Genomic DNA, 26,374 nt, shown 5'->3' with positions numbered 1-26,374 from the left:
AGTATAAAACACACGTGTCCTTGAAAAACAACCTTTGATAAGAGATTAATGTTGCTTCTGATGAAACAAAACGTACAGTTTTTTTACATACAGATAGTTATGGATTTTGAAACTAATCCTAACCTTATCACAGAAAGCGTTGTTTACTTTATTTCCATACCAGTTTTACAAATGAGGACATCCCCAAAGGGAGGTTTCAAGAGATTTTGTCAGGCTTAGCTCACTTTTGGGAACAAATTTGTCCCCAAAGTATGATTAAGCAGGTACACACATAAGGCATAATGACAAGCTGACTGTATTTTCCCATAAATAAATGGAATGAAATCACTTAGACACAATAACTTGAGTTTAAATTATTTCACGATGTGAGAAGAAAGAGACCACAGAGTGATATGAGAGATATAAAGCTAGCACAACTATGTAGCAAATTGGTTGCCTGGGACAACAGTTAATTAACGGTCAGTTTAATAGTAATTATACAAAAATATTCAACCCCAGTATGCCACAAGTGGCCGATTAAAGTAAAGTATTCCAGCGAGCTGTGTAACAATCACCGCTAATGCTTAGACCTACAGTTTATACACGCAATAAAGTAGAGTAGACACTAATGCCCTTTAGATAACTTCCAGGTTCTATTGTCTCAACAGCGTTACTGACAGGAAATGGCACTTCATCCACTTCCTGTCACAGCACACAGACTCTGTGATGAAAAGAGATCTTTGAAGGTGTAGATGAATGAAAGTAACGGGAGAAGGGATACGGAGGCAGCGAGCTGTCAGCTCATTCCTCAGGGAATGACTCTCTTGGGCATGAACACAGAGGTCAAAGACAGACAAAGTCTGGAGGACGCTGCTTTAATGTGCTGACATCAGGATTTAGGCATCTAAAGTTTGTCCAACACAAAGGCTACACTAACCTACTGAGGGGTAAATAAATGAACCCTCAGTAAAGGTTAAAGAAAGAGAGACTTCTTCAGAGCTCCTTCCTGCTCAGGAAGGAACACATAAGGGTGGATTAAGTGGATCTGACCTCCTTTAGAGATACGTCTCTCGCAAAAGGAAGCACTGCATTCAAAATATCACAAACACTTCTCAAACGCATGCATTTGCAAACATCTTTGCCCTAATATTAATTCTACTTAGATTTTGTGGTACATAGAGTATTGTTTTGTGTTTTGGAAAAAGTTGTTTATGAAATTGAAAACAAAAGCAGAAAATTAGTAAATGGTTTTGCAGACTTCTTGTGTGGTCCTGGTGATTGAGTGTCAGGTTTCAGAAAAGATGTGTGTGTAACACCTTATTCTGCATGACCAAATTTTAAATCCTAAATCTACCCCTTAACAACTATCTTACTATTAATAAATTGAAAAATAGGACTCTGAGGCAAAAGTTGTAAATAGTTTGCGAGAAAGGGATATTAAAATAATTTGACCTAATCTCAGTAACACTATTCACAATTAACCAGTTGTACCCAATACATAACATAACTACTGCAACCACTACCTTACTAAATATCAAAGTAAATCTGGAGTTTATAAATGGGGAAGTGAGCAATACCGATGAGCAATTTATCTTTTTATTAAGTGCTTGTCGTTTCTGTCATGGTAGACAAACAAGTATCATTTACAAACTTTTACAAACAATTATAGTTCATTTCCAGCACAGCACTAAGGCTCAGGACAGAGGGAAGGTGCAATGAGAGACAAAAATGGAAAGATCATGTGCAAGACAAGCTATGTGCAAAGAAGCACTGTGTGAAAAGTCACAAATAAAAAGAAGAATGTGTTTGTGCGAAAGTCTAACTAGATAGAAAGAGACAAGGAGTTTGTGTTTGTGAACAGCTGGCTTTTGCTGGAGCGTATGTGTCACTGGCAGGATCAATAGATGACTGATAAAGACAGAGGTTTGGCAGAAGTCTGAAAAAACCATTTGTGAACAAATATAAGTGCTGCACACACACGCACACACACACACATACAGATACTGGTTTAACCCTCACAGCAGCTCTTTCCTCTCAGGCATTTAGACTGTCAGTCAACGGTGTGGCCGCCTGGACTCAAAAGGCTTCATTTAGAAACTCGTTTGCATAAAAATTCTATGAGGCTTAATTTTCTCTCCCATTCATTTTACATGCATAATTAGCCAGTGAGCTCTACAAGCCTTCCGTAAGAGTGAGCGTGTAATGTACGAGCAGAGAAAGTGTGTTGTCATGAATATATGTGATCAGACTGCGCAGCTTCAGCATATTTGCAGATCTATATTCAAACTGGCCTTTTGTGTGTGTGTGTGTGTGTGTGTGTGTGTGTGTGTGTGTGTGTGTGTGTGTGTGTGTGTGTGTGTGTGTGTGTGTGTAAATTACTGTAGGTTTGCCACTGTTATTATTTCGAGTTTGTGGGACTTTAAGCTGGAATTCATTGCTGAAATATGAGCCCAAGGGAGAGTGAAAACTGGAATGGCAAATGGGCAGCAGTACCGTGTCTTGAGCTTCAGCATGTTTTGTGTGTGTGAGACTGTTATGAATCTCTGTGACCCAGGATCACTTTCACAGAGGTGTGTTATGATTCCATGAGAAAGGTAAACACACACTGCTGCAGACACACATACAATGGCACACAAAGCGGTCCATTTACATGCAGAACTCATATTACATCAATCCCATTAACTTTGTCATCCCAAACATATTATTTTGAAATCATCAACAGACTTATTCAGTGCAGACTAAAAGCATATACTCTCAAATCTCAAACTCATTATTAAATATGACAGACTACAACATTTACAACACAAATGCTGACAGCGTAAGCTCACAAATCCTGCTTCAGGAGAGAAGATGATCTCCCATCTCAAAGAAACCCTCTGACACACGTCCTCCTGCATTACTGTCTGACCTCAGTGTCTCTCTATAGAGCGTCTTTATACTTCCAGCAGTCACGGTGGGTCTCTGAGTTTAAAATATTTAAGAAACTATCCTATTACGCACTCTGTTCCAGTCATGGCTCTTGCGGTCTACACAGAACATACAGAACACACAGGATCGCTAACCCTACCTGTTTTTCCTCTGAAGACATCTAGCCTCTCCATTATAATATCCATAGATGGAGGGAGAGTTAGAGAAAGAAATGCACGGACCTAGAGTTACCAAAATCTGAGGTGGGAGTGAGACACTGGGCGAGAGAGAGGGAGGGAAGGAGAGAAAGAGGCAGGATACATGAGCACTCAGTGTTTTAGCTTGTCCCCCTCCCCACTCTATTGTCAAAGCAGCACTGCTTTTTCCTTCCCATGCTCACGAGTGCCTTCCTGTCCTGCTGGAGGTGACAGCAAAACAACCAATGAGACGTCTGGAAACGCTCACAAGCGATCTCAGCAGCTATAAAGACCACAAAGTCCAACAGGACACAGCCACACTGAACATTAACCAACCGCTCAAGCAAAACACTGACCAGTGTCCAAAGTTAACGCTTGCCAAGCACCAACTGATGAGCTCAATGCCCATGCATGGTAACTTCATAAAGAAGGGATAAATCTCCCCAAAATAAACATTTTGTCACAATTAAATCTCCCTTAAGTTGTTGCAAACTTATATAAGTTTCTTAAACATATGTTGAACATAACCTACAACATTTTATAAGTATGCTAGTAATCAAACAATTTATGTTCCCCATTGGCTTCCATAGTATTTCTCTCGCTAATATGGGAGTCAATGGGGACTTTTACCTTAAAAAAAAAAAATATGTTTATGGAAGGTGTTTAAGGACATTAAAATAGCCATTTAAAAGGTTTCAAAGGTTTGTGGTGTGATTTTTTTTTATCAATAGGGTATTTTTAATTGATGTTGATCAAAAGTGACAGTAAATTTAACATTTTTAATTTATTTTGTATATTCATATAGGAATCCTAAAAGAAATATTATGGTTTCCACAAAAATATTAGGCAGTGTTGTTTTCAGTGCTGATAATAATCACCAAAACAGCATATTATATTAATTTCAGAAGGATCATGTGAGCCACTGAACCAGTGGTGAGAAAAACACACTTTCATCAAGTATGGCACATGTAATTGGTTAAATACAGGTTTCAAATATTTTCACACACTTCTGTTTCACACCAGGCATGTATTATTGATAATCTGTTTAAATGTTAAAAATTTCTGTTTACATATTGAAGATCACTTATATGCAGACATCTCATAGGTTGACACAGGAACACACAGGCGCGCACACACACATACACACACACACACATACAGGCAGCATCGAACAGGCTTTCAATTGACTGGCAATACCACCTGTCCGTTGCCATGACAACAGCTGCCCGGTCTCACACAGTAACACACAGCTTTCTCTCTCTCTCTCTCTCTCTCTGTTCATGTCGGGGTACAGCCCTTCTCTGAGAGCATGACGTAAGACTGGGAGAGAAAAGTATGAATGAAAACAATGTGTGTATAGAAACCAATGTGTGTACAGAGCACTGTGCATTCCAGACATTACACAAACACACGCATACATCACCCACTGCAATATTTGAGAGTTAGAGCTGTGTTCAACCATCAATGACATGATATAAAACAACAGACTGCGCACTGAGCTAGAGGCATGAATCAGAAACAAAAATATGAATCAGAATTATAATATAACCACCTTATTTCACGCTGAAATACACTGCATGACAGAGACTTCGATCCAGAATCTTCTAGTGTTTCAGATTCAGATCATTCCAGTAAACTGAACAAAATATTTTACAGAAAACATTTGAAACAGATTCAGATTCAAGATTCACAATGAGTTGCCTTTATTCTGAATTCCTTCTTTTAAAGCCAGCAAGTACTCCAGCAACCAGCAAGTACAAATTCAGGAATCAGAATCAAAAACCAAATCAAAACCACTTTTTCAGAATTCAGAATCTTCAAGTACACTGAAAAACACACTGTGCCACAAACACTGGATTCAGAATCAAAACAAGAAGAATTGAAATAAAATCCCAAACTGCATCACTTCATACTGACTATTTGAAACCATCTACTTAAATACATGCCAAAACTTAATGCTGGACACAAATTTAGAAATAAGACATAACAGAATCAGACAGATTCAGGATCCCATCACAATACATTGCACAGTGGATTATGAATGAAAGCCAAGCAGCATTTAACAAGCCAACACTGAAAGACAAAGAGACGTGTGCTTGATTCTGCTCCGTAAAAATACTGTGAAGCTGCCTTTTTTAAACACCACAGAGGCTCAGCTGGGGAGCTCTGTTGCCATGAATAGGTTCATCTCTACTTAAGACGTGTAGCTTTTGTGTCCCTGAAGCACTGGAATTTATCTGCATTCTTCCATCTAGGATCTTCTGGAGAGAGTGTGATAGTGTTAAAGAGATGTATGTTTGCTTGTACCCGTTTAGTGTGCATGTGTGTGTCCTCTCTAATTCCCAGATAAGAGACAGAGTGACAGCTCCCCATCTCCACACTTCCCTCCTCCTTTCTCTCTCTCTCATCTCCCCATCCTGATCGTCTCCAACTGCCATGACTCCTCATCTGTCGTAAACCTCTCTCCTCCCAATCCATTTCCCGCCACCCCTTTCCCCTCTCCTCTCATCTTTTATTTTGTTCCTCGCTCTCACTGATCCTCTCCGACTCCGGCTGTCTTCGGTGTCTGTGTGGGTACATGCTTCTTAAGGCTTGTCACTTCTTTGGTCCTTTCCTTTTCTCTCTTTTTTTGGATAAAGGGAAGAAAGCGCAAGAGGTTTTCAAAGAGCTCGCAGCGATAACGAGAGAGCGAACGGTGATTTAAACCCAGCGGTGACCCTGACTACAGCAGCAACACTGATTAGCCACATGAAACCAGTCACTGAAATTGATATCCTCTCACATGTGCACACATGCACGCACACACACACACACACACACACACACAATGTACATGTACAACACCTGAAGTGATGTTAAAATAGGAGCGTGGCACTACAGTGTGTGGTGTAGTGTAAGAATGTGTGTGTGATAAATCCGTGCATGTCTAGATGTGACACAGGTACATGTGTGTGTGCGCGCTTTACCTGTTGCCCCCTTGGTTTTGTGCCTCCCTTTGGCCCGGCGTTGGGAATTGCCCATTGCTCCGTGTTTCCTGTCCCAAAACATCACCTCATCCCAAGGTTGAAGCCACCGGATTGACAATGACTGAGAGTGTGTTGGTGCGTCTATGTGTGTGAGGACGGCAGCGCATGCATGTGCGTGTGCCCGCCTGACACGGAGCAGTCGGCGAGACTGAGTCTGTTTGTTTGCGTGAACGTGAGTGTGTGAGGGTGCGCGTGTGTGTGAGTGTGTGAAAGAGAGAGAGAGAGAGAGAGAGCATGCGCCCAATCCAGTTCGATTCCAGCCAGTCAGAACACGGGCTCTGCGTTCATTTCATTGAGAGCCTAGGAAGGCTGAACGTATGGATGTAGGGAATACCGAAACGAGGAGAGGGATGGAGAGGGAGAGAGAAAGAGGGAGGGTGTAGATAGAGGAGGGAGGTGGATGCTTTATCACCGCTGAGTGATTCTGAGGAGAGGTGGAGTCGCTGCGGTTGGAGGGGAAAAGAGAAACACATAGAAAGGGGCGACAGAGGAGAGACATTTTCACATGCTGCGCTGTGACTGACCGTCCGTCATCAAACCATTCAATGTTTTCTTCCCAAGGATGTGAAAAAATAATATCGCATTTTATGGCAAACCAATGAAAAACAAAATGAGTCCCAAAACAGGAAAAGAGGGAAACACTGGATGACCTGGATGACTTTCCACTGTGGACCAAAAAGGAGATATTCAGAAAAAATGTCTCAAGTGTTTTATTTTCCATACAATAAAAGTCAATGTTTCGTTTCATTATATGGACAAAACCTCAAAATCTCAACTGCTTGTTTATATTGTAATAAAATATATATAAAGTATTTTATCAATCAGCCCTTTATATTAAGTTGGATATATGAGTGTATACACTATATAGCAATCTCAACTGCTCAAAAAAAATGTAAGTACATTATTGTTAAAAATAATTATTTACTTTTTATTTTATTTTTATTTTTTTATTATTAAAAATGTAAAAATGCAAAAACATTTGTGTGTTATACTCAATCATGATCTAAAGTCACTGTACAATGAAAGTAGCAAGTATTGTGACGTAATGAAGGTAGAGATGAATTTACTGAGATGAACTAAAATACTGAAAAATACTAAAAATGGATGGTTATTCATTGAATGGAGGCAGATCTAAGCGCTGTACTACAAAGAGAAAGGAAAGAAACACTATTTGGGTGAAATAAACTATTGAAAATAGTTTCTGGCATACGTCACCAGAGAGAAGATTGTTGTTTCAGCATTAAGTTATGACATTTTGATTAATTACAAGGTCAAAAAAAACAAAGGATGTATGTATTAGCCATAGATGAATTGTTCACTATATACATATATATATATCATGCATTTAAGAAATATGGTGAATTTCCATTGATGTTGACATTAACATCGCTTTTTGATATTTTGTGAGACCTCGTTGTATATGTTTGGTCTTCTTTCACAACACTGTACCACAGTCATGCCAATGAAGACTGTGAGAGAGAGAGAGAGAGAGAGAGAGAGAAAGAGAGAGAGAGAGAGAGAGAGAGAGAGAGAGAGAGAGAGAGAGAGAGAGAGGGTGGGCATGATAGAGAGGAGGACAGAGTAAGGAGCAAAGATGCGGCAAACAGGGAGAGAGTGAGGAAAAAGAGAGGGAGAGAGAGATGAGAATCACAAGAGGCAGAGAGCTGGAGAGGAATATTGAGAGGAGGGGAGGTAGAATGAGAGAGCGCAGACGCGGTAAGTAGAAACAGACGCTATAGGTGAGAAAGCAAATAGAGAGAAAGGGTGGCTCTTGCTGAGAAAGGTGTTGTAAGGCGACAGCAGAGATAGTTCACCACTAAATACAAACACGTGAAAGCAAGAGATCTGCCAGAGTGTATGTGCGAGTGTGTTTACTGGAAAAATTTGTGATTGGTAGAGGAAGGATGCTTCCCAAGGACAGATGACTGTCAGCCTACTTTTTCCTGAAAAGGATGAGATAGGAACTGAGGGATGGAGTAATAAATAGCGGAGGATAATAAACGAGTGTAAAATCCTGTTATGAGCCTAGGCTGCTTGTGAGAGCGGCTTGCTGTCCGAGCTGCTGACTGGCTGCACACACACACACACACACACACACACACACTGCAGTGAAGAGGGCAGGTCCCTCCCTCTACTGCAGACTAGAGGTTTAGCATTCAAAGCCACAACACTGTTCTCCATTATCAATTCATCACAGACATCTGTCTGGTAAACATCACGTGCCCCGCCCCTTCACACACACACACGCTTACACGGAGGTCACATCTGCAAATATGTACACTCACCTGCTCACACAGACCAAAAGATGCAGTGAGATCGATACACACTCTCGTGGCGTCATACTTGCACATTTTAACACACACACACACACACACACACACACAGATGCAACCGCCTTCTTAAAAAATAGATTTAAGACCAAAGCGAAGATCAAGTGTACTGTGAATGAAAATGATACATGAAAATCTACACATTTATAAAATAAAAAGGCGGGTCCACACACACACACACACACACACATCCCTCTCTTTCTCTCCCTCACACACCGCACACAGCAGCACAATGATAATCAGCAGAGCACACACTCCAGTGACTAGAGCCTCCCTCGTGCATGTTGATAATACACACAAGTTTTATATTTATTGTTTTATGTATTAGGTCAAATTATATTTTCTGTGTCCTAACCCATACTCTTAAACCTACCCTAATATCATCATACTGAAATATAAATACCATTCAGCTCATTTATAAGCATTTGTAACCAAATTTAATTTAATTTAATGATTAATTTCACTGTATTAGTGAGGCCATTTGCCCCTTGATAGTATAACCTGTAACACGCACAAACACAGGTACACATTCTACACTTATTTGAATACTTTTTTAATTACAAATTTGTGGTATATTTTATGGTGAATTCAGTTGTATTTAATTTGTTGCATCTGTAGTGATTGACGGATTTAAGGTTTTTTAAAGATAACACAAACATAATACTTAATTGTAATTAAATTTGTATATATTTTACACAATATCTTGAAAATAAACTTAAAATTAAGATAAATTAAGATTTGTGGAGCCTCCATTTCCACTGCTATTTTTTCACACGTCAAAACAACAATATATAATACACTTCAAAATTCAAATCTCAAACATTTATAAAACACCCACTCATCCCTGTAGGCACTCTCCCCCTCAAACCCAAACACAGACAGGGTTTACTCTTTCACCTCAAATACCATGTCAATGTTTCCAGGACCCTCTGCAGTGATCAAACAGCCTTCCTTTAAAAACAGGAGAGCGAGGAAGGAAGGGGCAGAGGAAGTGCTCAGGCAAAGACTGGCTCAGTTGTTGAGCGCTCTGCACGGGGCAATCTGAGGTCAAACGCACACACACACACACACACACACACACACAATAACATTACCTGAATAAACACCATTACACACACAAAAGACTGTTCATGTACTATTCACGCACATTCATACCCAGCGATGAATACTTATGTTGCTGTTATATAGCGGAGTTCAAAAGACTGAGACCACATTGAAAATCTGCGATTGTAATTTGAGCCTGGAATTCAGCTGAATCTTTTAGGGGTTTGCAGCTTGACATTAAAGGGTTACTCCACCCCAAGATTTTCATTTTGGGGTTGGGGGGAATGAAAATGAAAGGCACACAACAAATGTTTATATGCATTTTTCTTTTCACTATTAAAAACACACTGAATGATATTTACATGTAACAAAATACAGTACTAAGGCCTGTTCACGTGAGAAGAAAGTTCAGTGGTCTGATGAACATGAATGCTGATTTGTCTGTTCAGTATAGCAAGAACTTTCCCATACTGGTAATGTGACAGATTTTTTTATGGAGAGGTCACGCAAGTCACCTCCTTTTCTCGCCTTATTCCCATCACGCTATGAATGAAGCTGGTCAACCATTGAGATTCAAGCTTTTCACATGCCCAGAAGCACTGCTGTTACATAAAACAAAGGCTTGGTGGCGCTTATGAGCAGACTGTTTTGCTAAGTAAATGAAAAATATGCAATCGTGTGATTGAAAACTGCTTTATTTGGGTGTAGCAAAAAAAATGTATTGAAACTAAATGAGGGTGATTAAAACAGAATTTTCAATTTTGGGCGAACTATCTTTGTGTGTGCAATGATGTGACTCCACACTAACTGCAGTACCTGCAACATTAATCAGCACATCCTACTGCTACCAAAGGCCTTGCGAACAGCACCTCCATCTCTCAAATCAAGTGAAGCTGAAACATCACACAAAAACACGCTTTCACATCTTACTGATCACAGCTCTCGCTCTCTGTTCTTTTCACCTCGTTACATCACATGAAAGCAGATGAATCTCTGAATCCAAAGACATGCAAATGAGCAACAAATTAAAAAGGGTCAAAAGCGTCCGATGTCAAAAGTCAAAACCGCTTTTCGGCGCTTCTCACTGATGTTGAATCTACTGCTATTGATTTTTATGTCCAAGTGGACAAGTGCTTATAAAAGGAGTGAGAAAACAAGGCTGATATCTTACACAGACGTTGAGAAACAGTAAGGATGATTGGAGTTGATACAGTAACAGCTGTCTATGACTTATCACTGTACTACAGGGGGTTGTCCTGCTTTCGAGCTGAAAGTGACAGCTGGCTTCACAGCTGCACTGATCCTATTGTTTTTCATCTGGTGCTGGACTGGAGAGAGTGTGAGAGTAAGATGAGATCAGAGCGGCTCTGCTGCTGCCATCGCTTCTTGTCCTTTCCTCAGACCACACACATTGAAGAGTGACCTATGTGAAATATGCACTTTCACTGTAACCACGATTGTCACTGCTAACTAAAACTAGGGTTGTTCTTCAGTACCTACTTTCAACACTGGACGCTTTATGGGTCAGGTTTGGGATTGAGGGTGTTGGGGTGTTTTTTTAACCAATAATTATTTTCACGACTTTTGTTCATTTTCATTTTCCTTATTTGTTAAAATGTAAGTTTTTTTTATGTTTGTTTTTTCAAAAATGTAATTACAAGTAACCATCTGCTAAGATTTCTAATAATGCAAATATTTAAACCATAAAACTAGGGTTGTTCTTTTATTAAATTAAAAATAAAACGTAAACAGTAAAATGAAAAACCTAAAATGACTAAACCTGAAATTAAAAATATAAAACAAAAGTAAAAAAAATATTACAATTCTATATACTAAATTAAATATATAAAATTCCATAATTTTTATTAAATTAAATAAAAGCTTATTCAAAATGATAAACATTATAACATTATCGAAATAATACTAAAATAACTGCATAAAACCTGCTAAATATCTCCTCTACTGAGCTTTTCGCCTCATACTGTCCCTCTAAACTCTGAAATCTCCTACTGTAGTGTTTTGTTTTCTTTTGGAGTTAATAAAAATCAGATAAAAATGATAAAAGCGGCCCCTGGGGTCTATCAGCGGATATGCGTGGCGTCACATTTCCTCTCTGGAACGTGAACTGTAGTCGGTGCGTACAGTCCACCGGTGTGTGCGAGCACCTCTGCCATCAAATGAAATGAGCTAACCAAATCAGGCCTATTTACTCCACAGAACAAATAAACTACTGTCTCGCTATATCTAGATTGGTGGCTTTCTCCACACAAATTGAATCACAGACACGGTGCTGGAAGCAAAGAGTGAAAAACACTGGCTGATGGATCCAGGCAACAGAATAAAGGGGATAAATCAGGTTTTACAGTACCTTAGTGCAGATCCAGAGTGTGTTCAGATCAGTACCGTCAATCCACACTATCATTCAGCACCAATCCTAGTCCCTGTTTCACAGCATGAAATCAGATGCCCTACAGTCGCAGAGAGGCATGTATGTATGTGTGGTGATCCATGTTTTATCATCAGGAAGCTGAATCTGGAGCAGCGGACATCTGGCCGCAGATTGAGATTTGGAATAATTGGCTGTGGATTAATAATCCGACTCAACTGCTGGCAGCATAGAGCAGCAAGAACATGGCAGATTACAAGTCCTAACTGTCCATCCACCCGCTGGATTACACACACACACACACACACACACCTCTACAATGCTTCAGCTGCACTTCTCCTGTGCACTCGACAATCGTTTATAAAACCATACTTTAGTGCCTTAATCTGGTTTTCAGACTGTCTTTCATCTAGTTGTGTATTTTAAACTCTCATTTCATTCCATTCATTTCATTTGATTATTCCGTGCGTTCGTCTCTTTTTAAACTCCTCCATGCAGCGCTGGATTATGGAATTGTAATTCCGGCTAAACTGCTCAGTTTATCTGAATGAGAAGGAGGAGTGTGTTCTGCATGCAGAGCAGGGGAGGTTTAAAGGGACTTGGGTTTTGTCATTCAGCTTGCGCTATGATAGGATGGAGAGAGCGGGGTGGAGCGGCTCAAATCCTACATCAAAAGTCTCTGTGCAAACGAGGACAGATGACCTGCTGCCAGAAACGGAAGTCCAGGAAGATTTGCTTCTCGCAAGCAAAAACAGCTTACTGCACTGCAACTGTGTGGATTGATTGACTGAATCATTGACTACTGTTATGTTTGATAGGTGGAAATACGGCCTCTGACTCATGTCTGTCTGATGCTGGGTGGGTATTAATGCATGGGTATTAATGCAGATGTTTCTGGAAAACAATGTATTCAATTTACCAAAGGTTACACTAAAGATATTTATAATGTGACAAACTCCCAAATAAATGATGTAGGCTATTTTTAATAACTAAAAAAGTATGCAGTTTCTGCAAAAATATTCAGCGGCACAACTGTTTTCCAACTTCAACCTTGCCATTTTATATAATGTAATATTTAATATATAGAAATAATGATTTCACAAATTATAAGTCGTTATAATTCAAAATAATAATATTTCAAAATGTTTTTACTGTATTTGGATTATAATCTGTTCTTTATATCATAAATGAAATAACTAAACAAACTATTAAACGTACAATCTATGGCTATCAACAAAATAAAATAATTGTGAATAATCTCATGATTTCTCATGTCTTTCGAATGCAGAATTAAACTACTAAATTTGACATTTGGTAGATGATTTTAACCAAATCAGTTCATTTATACCATGGAAATCAAACCCATGTCCAGATGTTTGAGCTACAAGAACACTGTTGCTCTTATTTCATTCTCTTGCCGCCACCCAAGCATCCCAGACACCAATCCGAAAACCTCTGATCCAGATCTTTTGTTGAAACGTTTCATCCACCAGAAGCTATCCTCCTCATCAAATAGAGGAGGCTACTAGAAACTCCTGGCACAATCACTGGGGTGCCCCAGTCATTTAGTTATGTAAGAGGAACCCTGGATCTGTCTCCTCAACTCACACACTCACACACTCCATTATATAAGCTCGGTGACAGAGCGCTGATAAATGTCTTTGCTTTCTCAACTATACCCTTGTGTAAGTGTGATCTGTATACTGAGAGAATGACATGCACTCTCCCAGATACGCTCTCGCTCCCTGTATGTCAGTGCCACAGAGGCACACACACACACACACACACACATTGTTAAAAACAAGAGTTTGTAAGAAGAATCAAACTGTTAACAATAGACACACTGTTCTGAAACTGAAAGAAAACAAATGCTTCATCTTCACACGTTAAAAAAAAGCCTCATAGAACAGTTTGTCAGTCGGGTTTGAGCAGGTGTGTGTGTGTGTGTGTGTGTGTCAGAGTGTAGCTGATTTTGCAGGAATACTTAATTTCAAGTCATAGCTTTACTTTGTATGTTTAGCATTGCCTATGCAAAAATGAAGCTCATTTACACTCATTAAATATACAAATATTTACTGTAATTATTTAGGCTGTGTCTTGAGGCTTGAGCTTCCTTGACTGTGAAATGACTGTGAAATGCAATGCCAAAACGCTTTCTAAACTTTAAATAGTTCAACAATAACTGTTCTATGCCACTAGCAGTACAAAATGTATTTGACGAAACAAGCATTGTTTAAAGAAATTTCCCAAACCACCTCTTCCTTCCATCATTTGAAAATATATACACCTGCCTCAAACTCAAGCCTACGCTCTTTTAACAACACAGAAGGTTCTTCAGATAAGAAAAGATTAAGAAAGAAATGGTTCTTTTAAGAACCGAACTGAACGATTCTTTGTGGAACTAAAAAGGGTTCTTCTACGGCATCTCTGTGAAAAAAACTTTATTTTTAAGCATGTACACATCACTAACGCTATCATTTTTTACAGTTTCCTACAGGAATTGATGATAGTCATGCTTAAACCATTTTTTTTACATTGAATCACAGTGATTAAAGATTTTTGTAAATGGTAAAAACGTTTCTCGCTGTAATGAGAAATATCATAGAAAAAGAAATAGGAAAACGTCGACTGTTGTATAATGTTAGTACACAATTTACCGTAAACAAACTAGGAATAGTGTAAAAAGTGTGTTTAAAGACTAGTTGATCTTCTCCTTCAAAGACTTGTCTCTCGAAAATCTGATATAAAGTGAATGTGTTTCTTAAGAAGACTGGATTAAACTGCTTGATTCATTTGGATTGCATTTACTATAGCTTTATAACTTTTTGAAGCATGTTTCATCTATGCCTTTAAGATACGTAATTTTGCAAGAAACATCAATTGTCTTTATTTCAGTATTAATACAGGTCAACAAGTTATAATAAGAAACTGAACCTGTTTTTAATAAAGCAAGCACTGTAAGCAGAAGCCATCACGGCGGCCTCACAATGTGACCCTGTGCAGCGCATCAAACAGCAGTTACCACGATTAAATGTGACAACAGCAATATTGTTAATCTTCATATAAATGCTTGACTGACATTGACACTAACAGCGAGTGAAATGCAGTTACAGAGTAAAATGCTTTAGGGAACATCTGTATGCAAAGTTTCTGTGATTACACCTCCAGCAGAACTGTGCTAATGAAAACAAGGAGAATGATTGGATTTTCCCCATGAGACAAAACTGTATATTAGGATAAGACACGGTTTCAATAAGTTTGGCTCTTCTTCACGGTTGTCTTTCGACCATAACATATTCTGCTCCCTCAATCACTGCAAAAGCTGTGTCAGCATCTTTAGTTTCAGCACCTTCTGCCAAACCTGCAGAGTTGCTCAAAAATCATTACTTCATTCCTACACGGGAATACAGAAACAGTAAAGGGAGGAGAAACTCTGATAGCACAGCAGGTTTCATTACTCCAACAGCTTGTGAGATCTCTCACATCTCTCTCTTCCCTCTGGCTCTTACAATACGCTGGCTGTCAATCATCTGCTCCATACACAAGCCTCTCCAAAGGCCTAGATGCTGGGAAGATTCTGTCTCTAGCCAGGCTTTAGTCATAAAAACATGACTATAAATCTACGCTTCTCACCGTCATAGCCTCATCACTAATCGTAGAAACGGCTAAAATCCCACAGACTCCACCCAAATCCGATTTTGCCAGCCTGCGGAAGTAATTGCCAGAACTCACCACACAGCTTTAGAAAGTTGCATTGGCAAGCCAACAAAACAAAAATGATCACCGAAAGCAAAACTTTTAGACTCTTTTATCTCATTCTGACTAGCAAGTTTGGCTCAGAAGCGTACGAAAAAAATATTTTACCTGTTCAGCACTCACCTGGATCATAGACCAGGAGCCACCTTACCAATTCCTACAAGACAAACAGAAAGGAAAACAGAGAAGGACACTAGCTTGTGCTGTTCTGCTCTACTGCAACAGAGGGTGAGGGGTGCAGAAGAACGCGGTCACATTTAGGGGGCTTAGGGAGAGGAGAAAGAGGGTGGAGTGAAGAGAAAAATGAAAGAAGAAACAGGAGAGAGAGCCCCCCTTCTTTTTTAACTCAAGACAAAACCCCATGAACCAGCCCTTGGAGGAGGGAACGCCTTCTATATCCCTCCTATCCTGGTTTCGCTCCCTCCTTTTTCACTCTGTCTTCTGGAGCCATTTCCTAACAATATTGTGGAGAGATTAGCGGGGAGGGGGTTGAGGCCTCCAAAGCTCCTCACCACATAGATGTTATTGAAGAAAAGAAAGAAAGAATATGGAGGACCAGACTTTGCACAGAAACTTAGCTACTGGAAGATTTGTTTGCAGTAAATAAATAATTCACTCCTTGCATCTACAGTCATTCGCATTCCCAACACGGAGGAGGCTGCAGTTTTGTAGCTTTAAGTCTTAAAATAATATTGTTTGAACGGGGGGGGCGTGTCACGAGAAGAGGCGAAAACCATAGAAACTCAAACGGATCAGAAAAAGCACTATGTATTTTAAGCAGAAACAGATGCACGTGCAGCAGAGATGGAGGGATGATAGATGATAGAAAAAGCGTTTTATAGATACGAGAGCAGGATTGCCAAGACTCTGAAGACCTCAGATTCGCACACACATAAACCTCAGCCGCACAAACATGCATACACCATCTGGAGGCAAAACACAAACACAGCATAACGCAGCAGAAAAAGATGACCTTCGTGTGGCTCAAAAAGGAGGGAAGAAAGAAAGAACACGTTTGAAAGGAGAGCGTAAGGCTGGGAATTAGTTCAAGACTACTGCGCTGATTCTGAATGTATTTGTGACTAAAATATCAGGTCAGCCTGAAAGCAGCACATCTGATCTGATTACAGCAGCTTTGTGAGCGCTGCCACTAGCGTCCTGGGTGGGCACGGTGGGTAGAGAAGCAATCAGGGTGACTTTATACTGTGCAACTTTCCTACAGCACCAGCACCTGGCCCTTCAATCAGCCTCTCAGTTTCTCAACGGGCAGGAAGAAACAGAGTAACGCGAGAGGAGAGAAGAGAGGGATGAATAAACTCAAAGAAAGAATGCCCTCAACTTAGCCATCTGAGAGGATTAGAGCTGCTCTAGAGGTTAAAGATAGAACTTGTCTTTCTCATACGATCGCTTCACACCTCCTTCACTTTTACACCCCTTCCTCCAAACTCAAAGGATCCTGTGACTTTCTTCCTGGACCACACATTTTGTTGGGCAATCTAAATGAAATATTTTTGCATGGAACATATATATTGCTTATGTTTTATTTAAACAAAACAGACCCTATTTACTTTATTGGCGTGCCTTTTGGAATTTTTTGTCAATATCTGAACATTTTCCACTTTGACAGAACATCTTTTACTACTCCCTCTATCCATCAGCCATGAGCTAAAGACAGAGGTGTGCTAAAATCCACTTTTTCTTTTAATGTTCTGTTTCACTCAGAAATAGAGTGTATAGAATACACAATAAATTCAGTTGCAATTTTCAGATCACACAGACATTAAGTTTACCCAAAAATTCAAATTCTTTTATTAATTACTTACCCTTGTGTAGTTCTAAACCCAATCATTTTGAACACAGTTTAAGACTTAATATTCTTTGCGCAAAAAGGTATTTTCGTAACATTACAGTTGAACTACTGATATTACATTGACTATACTTTGTCAGTAATCTTGGTAGTTGCCTTGATGTCTGTGGAAAGGTCAGAGAGCCCACATATTTCATCAAAAATATCTTACATTTTGTTCCGAAGATTAATGAACTATCTTTTTTTGGGTGAACTATCCCTTTAAGCAATATTAGACAACATTCCCTTTGTTTAATATCAGCAATTCTGAAGGTAATCGCACTTAAAAACAGCACAAGTGTGAGCAATATTTTATACAACAAGACTTTTATATTGAGTAAATTTCTAGTTACTTCATCTGTTCTTCATTTACCAGTGAAAATATTTCCAAATAAGACCAAAGAATCGCTGCCAGAATTATTTGTTATAGTGTGCTTTAATAAATCAGTTCAGTGATTTACTCCTAAAGACAACTGTTCCTGAATGACTGTTTTATAATGAATTGTCTAAATGAATGATTCAATGAGTTTCTCTTAAGTCACTTGTGGCCACCTACTGGTGTAATGATGTGACTTGTAGAAAAGTTATTGAGTAACTAACATTTTCAGCTTTAGTATGCCAACTATTATGAAATTGAATAAACAGGATAAAGATAGCTTCCTATCTGTCTTTGGAGGCAGCATTTTTCAGTTATCGAACACAGCCAACGTTTTGAACAAATGACCCAATGAATGAATCAGTGACTCACTCTTAAAAAAGTTACTTGTTGGCATTCTGCTGGTGTAACAATGTAGCCTGTTGAAAGAGTCATTGAAATCCCACAAACAAAAACTTAAACCATTTACAGTTTAAGTGTGCAATTGTTTGAAGTGGGATAATCTTGTTTTGTTCAGAAGTTTAAAAGTTTCTGCCTCAGCCTTTCTGAATCACAGATGTCCAAAGGAGTTTGCACCAGGAGATTCCTCCAGTGCCTCCTTTCACAGCATAAAAATAAAAGAATGCAATTATCGTAAACGTGACATTAAACTATACATCACTAGATTTCTTTAAAGTGAAACTGTCCCACAGCAACACCAGCGTCTCTCTCGCCTCCCCTGAGCCCGTTCGGGGTCGTAGGTTTAGTAGGGGGTAATTGAAAATGAATGAGGAAATGTCATCTGCAAATTGATCAGAATTAATAAATAATGGTTAAAGGGAAAACTAATTATACATACATAAACAACACACCCACTTAGATATCACCACTTTATGTCATGTCACAGTGAAACTTTAAATGACTAACCAAGGTACATAATTACATAACTGCACCATTAAAAAGAACGTGTGAAATATAAAACTTCTTACAGCACTCTTATAGTTATTATTTTGGAATAAATATACAACGGCTTAAAAAGTACTTTATTTTAATAAACAATAATTATTAAACAGAACAATAAATAGATTGCATTGAAAAAAACGCGAGAATTTTATCGATTGTTGTTGGCTTTGTTTTCTTCATGTGTAATGTTAATTCTTTCACCCTGAAATGTGCCAACTTTAAATGTAACTGGAACGTGAAGAAATATAAAACGACAGTGACATTGCCTCCTCATTTCTGCACACCACTGGTTCGCACAGACCTTACAAACAGCACCACAGTTACGATGAAGAGTTGGAGGCGGAGCTGCATCTTGGACAGCATTTGATGTAGAACTGCGTCTTATCTTTTCAGATCCCAAGAGTCGTAATAGAGGAAACAGAAGAAGGAACAAAAGCAGCATAATCTCTCTCATTTCCTGTAATGTTATTGGTATCGAAACGTGAATGCATGCTTGCGGACACGTTTTTTTCATGTGTGCATATACGTAATCATGTGCATGTGACCACGCATGACGTCAGTCTTCTGCATACCCACGGCAAGACTGTTAAATAGTATTAAAATACACTTTGCACTACAATTTCATGCACAAAACCCCACACTCTGGCTTATAATCCCTTAAAAGGAAGCAAATACTCTATCTACTTCAACCTATATCCTACTAAGGCAAACGCTCCTTGGCTCTTTCTCTCTCTCTCTCTCTGTCTTCCTCTTCATACTGTAAACAGCAGTGTAGACAACGTAATCTCTCTCAGTTAAAAAAGGCTTCTCTCCAAGGCCCGGGGCCACTGGGTCTGCTGTTCCCCAATCTCTCTGTACATAAGAGCTTTTATAAATGTAGGAGGGTGAACCATCCATCGGTTACGCCAGGTGCTTAAAGCCCGTAACAAAATTAAGAGGACATGAGCAGGGCAGATACAGGAAGACCACGCAGTTCGAGGCAGTGATGAATAGTGCTGTAATTCCCTCTAGTGTATGTGAATGGAACTGCACAAGCTGTCGCAAATAAAAAATATATTTATAGAGTCGATTCTTAAGTACAGATTTTCAGGTATAGTGTGTAGCCTATATATTTTAATACCATCTACTACTACATCTACTTCAACATTTTCTATGCAAAATGTTTTCTAAGGTTTAAACTTGTTATTGGAAGAAAGAGTATAATAAATGCTAGAAAAATATATCTCTGTAACATTTATTAAGAGATGAATGTGCAAAAGCCAGCAATTTTATCTGTGTACTGAATGACTTGGATTAAGATTACATTTTTTGTGACAAAGAGCACATCCAACAGGGAAACAATATCACAATTCTACTGGCCGTTTATCAAACCCGTTCAACCTTTTCTCTAATGAAGGATGCTGTTCATATCACAAGGGTCAGCCCCTTTCACTGATTCAAACTAAACCTTTTTTTCTCCAGAAAGCTAAGCAGTCAGTAACGCGCAACACTATCAGTGAATTCAAAGAGCTTTACAGAGAGTGTGTCAGGATGACAAACAGCCATTGAAGGGGTCACACAAAAAAGGATGGGAGGCAGAAGGGAAGTAAATGTAGGAGAACAACACTTATCATTGGTTTAAAGTGTTTAGCCTTTAGACACATGTACACACACCTGCTGTTTACATGCCCCTTCTCCTTTGCCTCTAGATGTGTTTGCTTATCCCACCCAAACAGACTGACAGACATTGTAAACCGCACTGAAGAAACAACAAACCAAAGACAGTTAAACAGTAATTAATCCATCACTTATGCAACAACTCAACCTAAAACCATTTCTGACTCAAAATCAACAAATCTGAGTTAGCCTCAAAATCAATGACTCTTGGACGAACATCACATAATCTTAACAGAACACCCAAGTACATATTTGTGTCAGCACATATTAGCTAATCAGAGCTGCACCGTGGCATGAGTCCATACACCGCAGAGAAGAAAGTGAAGGAATAAACACTCACACACACACACATGCAAATGCATACACATATATCAAATTTGCAAGCAAATATACTAACCTTTTTACAAGGATCAAAAGACGCAGCTAAACAAACAGTCCAACAGTATGTCAAACACATATAGAAACTGAGGCCTGTACACACACACACTGACTTACAGAGAGGAGGAGGAGTTAGGCCTACACACACACACACACACACACACACATTCTATCTGAGATGGTGTGACTCTTTGAATGAGCTGTGCATAGGCTCCCAGCTGGCCCGTCTTTCAGTTAAGCACTGGGCTGATCTGTTCTCCAGTATATAAAGATGCCACTATCTCCATTCTCAACTGCCTATAAACTCAATTAAGTCTGTTAGACACTCTCCCTCCTCCTATATCCATCTCCCAACCTCTCATTTTTTGTTTCCTTTGCCCACCAAACCCAGAAGAGCAAAGCCCCCCATAACCTGATTAATATCTCTGTGCTCTTCAGAATGATTTTGGTTTCTTCCGTTTATCTGCAATATCTGGTCTCAGAAACATTGATTTTAGTGATTATGACTTGCTCAAGTGCAAACTGAGCTAAGAAATTTTAGTAGGCTGTTAGTAATTTTAGTAAGAATTCAAACACATTTGAGACACATTTTGACACATTTACTCATTTAAACTAGACTGGGTCAAACTGTTTCTAGGTCAGTGCTTCTCAACCAGGGGGTCGGGGTCCACTAGGGGGCCTCAGCAAAATACCAAATGGGCCTCAAAATGGCTTAAAATGTTTTGAAATGAGACAAAAAACTATTAACAAACTTCTGGAATTCTTCAATTTAATTATTCCATTTGCAATTATTTCAGTAACTTATTTTAATCAGTGGAAACTCTCTCTTTGAAGACAGAATTTTCAGTTTTGGATGAACTATCCCATTTATATAATTTAACATTAATTTGCACAACATTTCATCATTTATATACTTAAAAAAAATAAAATGTTCACAGTACATATATTAGTCAATGACAAGACCATACCATGATAGAAGGAACAAAGAAAAGATGATCCCAGTGATTTGTGTGTTATGAAAACTGAGTCCAGATCAAGATCTGTGGCGCACACTTCGTGAGATGGATTCTGAGGAATTTAAGATGATAGGTTACATTCCTCTGGTGGTTCTCTAGTATTTATCCAAACCAGTCAGTCCATTGTATGTTGTGGTGTGACACATTCTAACAGTTAAATTACTGAGCAACAACACATGTAATACGTACAGTTCCTCATGGGCCCATATACACACACAATCCATACTGATTATGTTATGATACTAAACACTTCACTCAGACCTACAGTTAATGGAGCACATGCTGACTGATGCTCTAAAGACCTTATTGTGTGTGTCTCCCTCAAACCGGCCAGAGGGCATACTGACAAAAGCCTTCCCTTCCCATACACCCACTCACATAACCCTCTGTCACCACCATTAAATCTGACACTGATTGGTGTGTGTGTGTGTGTGTGTGTGTGTGTGTGTGTGTGTGTGTGTGAGTGAGTCAGAAATTCCACAATAAGGATATAATTGAGACAGTGACATTGCACACATGCAAGAGTGACACAAATACACACAACACTCATTTCACACTCAGAGCTTGTGTACCTTAAAAATAAATGCGCCTTTCTGATTTAGCACGAGCTCTAACAACCATCTTTTATGAAGAGGCCACGCAGGGTTCAGGCAGGTCTATAGCCCCTGCTGGTCGCTGTCATAACTATATCTTTCTGCTTTCGGCGCATCATTAAATATTTTAGATTTTAAAATTATTTTTTAAAGAATGCATAAAATGTATCAAAACTGTGATAATGAAAACATTCAACAAGCATTTATCACAGTTTCCACAAAAAAAATGAATGAAATAAAAATGGATCAGTCCAAAAAAAAAATGTTTCTTGAGCATCGAATCAGCATATTACAATGATTTCTGAAGGATCACGTGATAATGAAGACTGAATCAATGATCAACTGTCCCGAATAAATCAAACATTTTAAATAGAATTAATAAATGATTACTGTATTTTTAAAGTATAAATATAAAGCCTTAATGAGTATAAGAGACAAAACCTTTGAAAACTTTACCAACCTCAAACTCCTAAATGGTAGTTGATACATGTATATATATAGTTTGTGTGTGTGTTGCTATTTGTGGTTAATGGGACGCAAACTTGTTTAATGACATGAGTATGACAGAGGTATTACAATTTGAAGGTGGTTTATGAGGACACTGCCAATGTCCCCATAATTCAAAAGGCTTAAAAACATACTAAATTGTATTTTTTAAAAATCTAAAAATGCCTGTAGTTTCCTGTAAGGGGTAGGGTTAGGTGTAGGGTTGGTGTAGGGCAATAACACATACAGTTTGCACAGTATAAAAACCATTACGCCTATGGAGAGTCCCCATAAACAACAAATACCAACGTGTGTGTGTGTGTGTGTAGTTATGATATAATTTTTTATCTTACATCACCTGAAAAGAAAAATAAATAAACATTTCACAGTTCTTTAACAATATGCACTGACTCGCTGAGTGATGCCATTGTTCGCCTGAAGCCGTGAAAAGATATTTTCCGTTGTATAAGAAGCGGAGTTGGGTTAACCAGCAAAAGAGAATAGGGCCATGGCCTCACTGCACCATTGGGAGGTGTGTGTGGTCAGGGAAAAGCTCCTAATGTGGGCCTGCAGCATCCAAGAAGAGTCTGCGTGTGCCAGGACTAGCAGCCAACACGAAGATTCAGACTCAAAGGACGAGCGGAATGAAAGGCATGTAGTGAGGAAAAAAAAACACAGGTTATGAATTCATTCCCTCACAAAGACGAAAACATTTTAAAGAAAGAACGGTGTTAAGACAAAGACACTTATCCCGAATCCCCTAGAGCGTGAACTTTTCCATAGTCTCCTGACACTGGTCTGGGTGGTCAGCTCTCTCCTTGTAACCCTGCAAAAATCTCTCTAAATAAACAAAAGGGTTCTTTGAATAGTATTTAATGAAAAGGGTTTAGCGAAAAAAGCCATTTGGTGCCCTCTGCCTCAAGCCTTTTAGAGAATATAAACAAACAAACGGTGAAGAAACCTGACCGACTTGTTATAAAGAAGAAATACCCATAATTCACTGCAGACCATGCAGATAGTGAAGATCTAAAGGGGTGAATTACAGCTTCAGTAACAATAAGATTATATTTACGAAAATGGAACAATGGAGCGCAAGCACGGAGGGAAGAAAGAGGGTGTGAGAGGCGTATTTCTCTGGAATGGCCGCCTAGCTGAGATAACTATCAGAGCTGTGAGAACGGAGCAATGGGTTATTTTGCGCTGGAAAAGAGAGCGCTGTATTGGAAAACGTTGCTTCTTTGTTGTCCACATGACTGGATTAATACGAACATGTAAAGTGGAAAACATCTGCTGAGCATTACGAGCCGTCGGGGGACGCCCATGCACCTCTTGCGCCTTGGAGCCTCACAAACACATGTGCAAAAAGACACACGTACGCACGCTCACATTTACACAATCCACACGGCTCTCATTTCCTGCTTGGAAAGCAGGGCCGGGCCCTCAAGCACCATTTCCCGAGTCTCGCTCGCCTATACCTGCGCTCCAAATACTTGATCAGTCCCTAACCCAATGAGGAATGTTCAACCAATGCAGACAAAACGGAGAGGATGACATCATTGCAAATGGAGGGGAACAGGAGGGGGCGATTAAAGTGTAAGATGATGTAATTACGAGCATGAGTGCTGAGCATCGGTTCGCAAGTTGGCTCGTGACGGGCCGTTAATGTAATTAGACAACACGGTTGCTAAAACTTTTTTCACACCAGGTGATTTCACATCAGGCTCTCATCCTACCGACTTTTGAAAGTCATTCCGGCTGTTTCCATGGAGATGATCAGCTGGCAAAACTTTCAACAAAGAGCAGATGATTCAGACTCTCTGTAGACGTGTTTTCAGATCTGCCTTCCTGTTAGGATGTTTTTCTTATCTAAATATTAATCACTGAACAGGATCCACAAATCTGCTGTAAGACCCACACTGGGCACATACTATTGAGACTTGTCAGCAGGCCTGGGGATTTAGCTATCCCAGCATGCCCGTGAACGTTGTAGCATGGCACTAAGGCGGCAGAACACTCTCAGCGGTTTCCTCTAAAAATAAACAACAACGACAACAACAAACGCTGGGGTTAGCGCTGAGTTGCATCTGCCAAATATGAGCTAATGGCATTAGACAGGAGGGCAAAAAAAGACAAACACAACTTACATGTTACCTCAGCGCAGCAGGAGGAATTCAAGAACGACCGCGATTCCTGGACCACGTATTTAATCTAATGCCAAAACCATCCCTAGTTATTTCCCTCATTTAAATACTACCAGAAACATTTAGATATTGAAAACACTGTTATTCTCTGTAAAAACCCTTTCAAAGCATTACCACAGATCTGGCCAGACCTCAGTGTTTATAAAGACTTTAACTGAGTAAAGAAATGCTCCCAGACTTCACAACCTACTTTCCCTGCAAAACTCAGCGAAGCTAAAAATGTGTTTAACTGAATGTAACAGAAATATTTAGTTATTGCATTTAAATGTTTGCTGCGTTTTTCACACCGTGCTGTTAGGATGTTTGCTGTCAGTACGTTTTTTTTTTAGCTTTTTGAAATTTGCTCACATTGCTTATAGTATATAGTATTAAATAAATTTTGGCTGTTATGAAGCACATAATCTGCAAAAGTATATTCTACATCACTAATCCTCCCCAATGAACTTAACAACTACCTTGCTACCAACAAGCAAAAATCACATTTAATGGTTTGTTAAGAGCGAGAATTGGACCTTAAAATAAAGGGTGTGCATAACATGTTATTTCAGTTCAAAATGTAAAGTTACTTTTGTAATATATTTAAAAATCTAATTTATTCCTATGGCAAAGCGGACTTTTCAGCAGTCATTAGTCCAGTCTTTGGTGTCACGTGATCTTTCGGAAATCATTCTAATGAGCTGATTTGGTGCTAAAGAAAAACATTTTAGATTATTATCAATATGGAAAATATAAAATGTTTCTGGAAATCATACTTTTTCTTTTAGGATTGTTTGACATTTGAACAGTAGTGCACATCTGTTTACTCTCTGTTGTGGTCTATGGGTAGTCAATTGTGGTTATGTGGTCCAGAATCCAAATGACAGTAGATATACAGACTTACGAGGAAATAACCTATAAATTCAAACGAAACCTGTGCAATAAATTTTTATTAAAAACATCCAATCAATGTCCAAAAAATAAAAAGGGTCTCTGCAGAAACCACCGATCACGAAACCGTCTGTTTCGAGTTAAAAATGAAACAATACAGTGCTAACCAGTCGTGAAGGATCTCTTTTAATCTCATCCAGCAACACAAAACCGAAAGAATAAAACAGCATCTCAGCTCCTCAACATCTTGGATCTGTTGCCTGGACCAGAATCAGAATACTTTGAGAAACACGTTTCATGAAATATGGATCAAATGAAATGCAAGAATCTCACCTAGAAAGCCAAAAAACGTCTCTTAGTACCTAAAAAGAAAACACAAACATCTAAA

At 39.1% G+C, this 26,374-nt stretch overlaps 1 protein-coding gene across 7 annotated transcripts in view; it reads right to left on the bottom strand.

Moving 5' to 3' along the window:
* The window catches only part of nhsl2 (NHS-like 2), a 63,352-nt gene that overhangs the window by 23,994 nt on the left and 12,984 nt on the right, over window positions 1-26,374 (bottom strand). Inside the window, exon 1 of one of the 7 annotated variants that reach the window (XM_043244441.1) lies at window positions 6,050-6,396. The exons of 5 other annotated variants lie outside the window; for them this stretch is intronic. In XM_043244441.1, the coding sequence (XP_043100376.1) occupies window positions 6,050-6,131 (82 nt within the window). In that variant the 5' untranslated portion in view covers window positions 6,132-6,396. Of the gene's footprint in view, window positions 1-3,046; window positions 3,158-6,049; window positions 6,397-26,374 lie in introns of those variants that run through there. One more of the 7 variants, XM_043244442.1, reaches the window with a different exon arrangement.

This window comes from Puntigrus tetrazona, chromosome 7 (genome assembly GCF_018831695.1).
Source record: "Puntigrus tetrazona isolate hp1 chromosome 7, ASM1883169v1, whole genome shotgun sequence".
In the NCBI taxonomy this organism is placed as follows: Eukaryota; Metazoa; Chordata; class Actinopteri; order Cypriniformes; family Cyprinidae; genus Puntigrus; species Puntigrus tetrazona.
The sequence above is the reverse complement of the archived record's forward strand: the minus strand, read 5'-3'. Positions and strand labels throughout refer to the sequence as shown.